Genomic DNA, 5275 nt, shown 5'->3' with positions numbered 1-5275 from the left:
TGTAAAAATGGTGCAGTGAAAGTGAAAAAGAGGGTTAAAGCGAGTAAACAGAGGGGAGAGGAGGCACAGTGTATGAGAAAATCATGTCAGGGTAGCTGGGGTAGCTGCAGGCCAGGTGCCGGCATCTGCAGTATCCTATACCGTGATAACCATATTGATCAACTCATCGCCGTTTCGTTGCAGAGGGTCGCCATCGTTCCTCCAGCTATTATTATTATTATTTTTATTAAGATATTATTATATATTATTACTAATTTTTTTAATAATAATCTTAGGATTATTATTTTAAATCAATTAAAACTAATTTAGTTTATAATAATAATAATAACAATAATAATAATAATAATTTATTATAAATTAGTTGGAATAAATTATAAAATAATAAATCAATTTAAAATAAAAAGTCAAAAATAACTTTTGAATATATTAATTTTTATTTCTTAGAGTTCCTAGTTATTAATTATTCTTTTGAATAGATGTTCCTAGTTATTAATTATTCTTTTGAATAGATATATATTAGTAGTTCCTAGTTATTAATTATTCTTTTGAATATATATTTATTAGTAGTTTGTTGATCTTATTGCTCTTAGATCTTGCTCCCTACTCGGTCTTGCTCCCTCAATGAGGTACTTAATAATTCTCATGTGATTTTCCGGAAGATCTCAATCATTATATCATGAATCGCATAAATAATTCTCATGTGATTTTCCGGAAGATCTCATTCATTATATCATGAATCACATAAATAATTCTCATGTGATTTTCCGGAAGAGCTCAATCATTATATCATGAATCACATAAGCATCCAATCTGATATATTAATACTTAACAATTTATATGCCATATGTGTTTGGTTGAATTTATATTAATAGAATAGATATTTTACCATAACAAAAATATATAACTCCATATTATATTTTAAATATTAAAAAAACTATTTATATTTTCAAAGATTGAGAAAAAATATCAATGAAATTAAATCAGATTCTATTTAAATAATTTTGTTAATTAAACATGTGTTATTTGAAAATAATTGTCATAAATAACATGTATTGGAATTTATGATCTTTTAGGAGGAAACTCCTATCCTTAACGCTGGATTAAATCAAACTTATAAAAAGAATATTAATGTATACTCATTAACCAAAACCATATATTCTTAACTCAACTAATTTTTTTTCATTGTTTAAATACATTTTTGTTATTCCATGGAATAAAAAAAAACTATGGAGATTGAAGCTGCATTACCAGCTTGATCAATGAATGAAATATCATAAATTCAATGAAAAAAAACAATAATTTAGAAAAATCTCATTATATTAGAACTTCGTTTCTGGTAAAAAAAATCAAAGTAATGAATGAATTATAAAAAAATCAAAGTAATAAATGAATTATCAAAATGATCAAAGATTAAATCTTAATGATATAATTAATCTGAAAAACATTTATTATCATTATATATCACAAAAATCTAAAAATATCCAGTATAATAATAAAAAAATTTGAAAACAATAATAATATCTAAATTAAATTTGATTTATTAAAAAAACAAATAATTATATTGCCTGAAATTGGAAAAAAAAAAAAAATTTAATGTATCATAATTCTATTGAATTAAAAAAATTACAATGTTGCCATATTTTTTATAATTTAAAATTTAAAATTAAAATACGATAACATCCCATTTTTAATTACAAAATAAAAATACTCATCATAAAAAAATACTCATCGAAAGATAGAAATAAATATTTTGGTGCTGTAGATTGTATTTTCACATTTTTAATGCTCCACACTCTATCTTATCTCATGGGAGTATTGACTTTTTAAAATCCTTCAACGAAAAAAAGGGAATTCTTCTGCATGAGATGTCGACATCAAACTATATATATACACATTTATTTTTTATTCCTTGGGAATTCTTCTTTGCATGAGATATACACATCAAACTATATACACCTTTATTTTTTATTCCTTTCTATTTGTAATCTGTGTGTGCATACATAGGCCAAGGCTGAACACCTCTCCTTATTTGCCTGGTCTGAACAAAACCAACCCATTCTTCCCAAAGAAACCAAACTCAAAGTTCTGCATATTGAATACATTCAGAGCAACATAGATTCCCTAAACTAAAATAAATAAATGCTACACATTACAGTCAAAATGGAGCGGATCTCACACTCCCTGGTTGATGAGGAGATGGTGAAAGTTCATCATTATTCTCCCCTCCTGCTGCTGCAGCAGCAGCAGAAGGAAGCGAGCGACAAGTATGTATCCTGTCTCTCAAACTGCGAAGCTGGCGAGCCTCGCTCTGTTTAAGACACTCCATCTCGCGCACAGAACGAACTGGCAGCAAACCCTAACATCCATCCATCCATCCACAATGCAAAAGGGAAATTTAGGGTTTCACATTCTAGCTCATGAATCGCTTTCATGAAAATTATGGAAGAAACAATACCTCAGTAAAAATGATGAGAGCCTCATCTGGCTGCTTGTTCTGGAGAATATCCGCCGCCGCTTCCTGAATTTGAAAAGAAAACGAAAGACATTATGGTTCGTTCGATAAAAGAAAAGAAAGATTATTTGCCGAGTGCAGAAAATATGCGAGAAAGATAAAGAACGATTCCATTTTAAGTTTATTGAAGATGAAGAGGTACTGGTTCGCTAGAATCGAACCCTTGCTTCCTGTAACTGTTCTTCCCTGAGTGTAAGCGGTTCCATCTCTTCTTCTCTTCTTGCTGCAAATGTAAAGCCGGGTGAACTTTTAAAATAAGTGCTCAGATAGACTTAATGTGCTATTAACTTCCAAAGAGGTTTCAGGTTCGATTCTCTCAGGCTTTCTTTATCGGCAGCAGTGTTCGGAGCGAAATATTATGAAGGGTTGGCCTTTTTTTCCTCTTATTTAAAGTTTTATCGTGGTTTTATTTTAGATGGCTAGTTGGTATTGTTAAGATTTTCAGGGATTTTCAAATGGCCACCCCTAAACATTTGGCGGCTTCTCCTTCCTTCCGTGAAAGAAGTTACCTTTTATTTTAAACGGTAGGGCGAAACTTCCATTCCATTGGCAACACGGAAGTTACTTTTGATCTTGAACTGCAAGGGAAACTTCCGTTTTGACTCACCTGCTCAGTTCGTTCCTCCCCTCATTCCGTCACCTTCTTTCCACCTGCGACACATGGGCGTTGGATACCTGGCACTCAGGTCGCCACATTGTCGGCGTCGGCATCCGGGAATAGACGCGAATTGGTAGTCGCCGACTCGCCCTCCACGTGGAACTCTCGCCGCCGCTCCATAAACCATCGACTGTCAGAGTCGTGCGCGGTACGCCTCGGCAAATCCGTTTTTGCCAATGCCATGATTCGATATGCACCAATGCATTGTCAAAATTCATGCAGATGCAATGCAGCCTGTATCATTTGTTCGTTTCATTCAAATTTGAAATTTGAATCTGCACAGACGCCTCCTTACCAACTCATATTTTTGTTTTGTTTGAAATTTCAAAGTAAAATGCTTCTCATTCAAATTTGAATCTGCAGACTCTCCTTCCTGCCAAGCTACCAGCTGATATTTTGGTTTGTTGTTTGAAATTTGGAGGCAAAATGCTTAAATCCCAAATTTGAAATTTGAATCTGCAACCACGCCTGCTGTTTGAAATTTTAGGGCAAAATGCCAATAACCCCATTAAGAATTATTAGATCAAAGGTTCAAGTCTCACTCAGGGTTTCTTTCGTTTTGTTGCTTGAAATTTGGAAGGGTTTCTTTCGTTTTGTTGTTTGAAATTTGGAGGCAAAATGCTTAAATCCCAAATTTGAAATTTGAAATTTTAGGCAAAATGCTAATACCCCACTGTCAGAATTATTAGATCAAAGGTTCAAGTCCCACTCAGGGTTTCTTTCGTTTTGTTGTTTGAAATTTGGAGGCAAAATGCTTAAATCCCAAATTTGAAATTTAAATCTGCAACCACGCCTGTTGTTTGAAATTTTAGGACAAAATGCTAAAATCCCATTGTAAGAATTACTGGATCAAAGGCTCAAGTCTCACTCAGGGTTTCAATGCCTTCGCTTCCATGTCTTTCTTAATATCTTTGGCAAAGGTATTCTTTCAAAGATACACAAGCAATAAGTTCTTAGTCGAATTTCATTTCAACAGGATGACTCTTTCCTTGTCAAATATGAGTTTCAAGGATATTATATGATGCTGTAAATATGCAGGTTTGCTTAGTGCTACAGGGTCTGAAATTTTACACAGTGGCAGGGGGATTTGGCAACAATGCCCGGTCTAATATCTTGAAGGTGTATTCTTAAGTGGTCCAGCACAGATCAAGAAAAGCATGTTTGCAATGACAGCGCTGCTTCTCGTGGAATTTCTTTCAGTTTCTGTACATAACCAAAGCAAACCCTTCATAAATATTAACGTGCTGGTACCAGACAAACCCTTCATAGATATTAACGCGCTGGAAGGGGCAACTGGTTTCATTCCCTTCGACTTCATTCTTCCCATGGTACACTACAACATGAGGTCCTAGCCAACAGGTAATTTTTCTGCTAACTGAATCAACAGTGTGATTATGGTGGTATTCACGGTTGTTGGAATCTTGCGTACCATCTGCTCAATGTGGCAGAGAGCCATAGATTCAAACGTTTCAAAATTTTCTGGAACAATGAGTTAATACAGAGGTTTGCCTGTAATTCTAGAATTCCTTTGCTTAAACTGCCCAACATGAAAGTTTAGTTTCTTTAAAAAAACCGATTTGGGCTCCAGCAAGACCGTAGTAAAAATTAAATTCGAACATTGCGCTGGTGATAAAAATTGAATCTTTTAGGTTTAATCCTGGTGTCAAAAAATTATTGAACTTAATATGTTTCAAATCGCATCTCAGTAATAACACGATTCAATATGTAATCTTTGCCTTATGCTTGGCTTTGCAAAACATCAAAACAATTAGTCGTTATAAGTTTAAACCGTGTTCATATTAGAAATTTACTAACTAAGATCCATCATAAATATGTGGTTGGATGACAGGTTTGAAAGGTAAAAAATGAACCGAGAAAGAGGCGGCGGAGAACCTAGGGTTTCCTCGGCCCTGGTAATTGCCTTAGCCTGCGGCGGCGGGGCTTCCGCTGGTGGGGGTCCTGGGGGCCTTCCGGCTGCCATCTGGTGCTTTTGCTTCTTCGTCGGGCGGCCTGCATCTTCATTGTTTTCGGTGCAGGGACTCGCTGCTTCGGGTGGGCGGATCCGGTTGGTTCGGCCTCGGCTCCCCTATTTCCTTGTGCTGTGT

The 5275-nt window shown here is 34.7% G+C and overlaps 1 protein-coding gene across 1 annotated transcript; it reads right to left on the bottom strand.

Annotated features, from left to right (window-relative positions):
* Positions 1-1930: 1930 nt before the first annotated feature.
* LOC149258813 (uncharacterized) lies at positions 1931-2866 on the bottom strand. Its single transcript, XM_089373385.1, has 3 exons — positions 2674-2866; positions 2456-2518; positions 1931-2356 (listed from the first exon to the last, which is right to left on the bottom strand). The coding sequence occupies exons 1-3, from the start codon at positions 2716-2718 to the stop codon at positions 2156-2158; spliced, it is 309 nt and encodes a 102-aa protein (XP_089229511.1). The 5' UTR covers positions 2719-2866; the 3' UTR covers positions 1931-2155.
* Between the last annotated feature and the right edge of the window lie 2409 nt (positions 2867-5275).

Source organism: Pinus tabuliformis, chromosome 6, assembly GCF_031772625.1.
Source record: "Pinus tabuliformis cultivar Carrire ecotype Pingquan chromosome 6, CPIR1, whole genome shotgun sequence".
Lineage (NCBI taxonomy): Eukaryota > Viridiplantae > Streptophyta > Pinopsida > Pinales > Pinaceae > Pinus > Pinus tabuliformis.
This window is presented reverse-complemented; position numbering and strand designations above follow the sequence as displayed.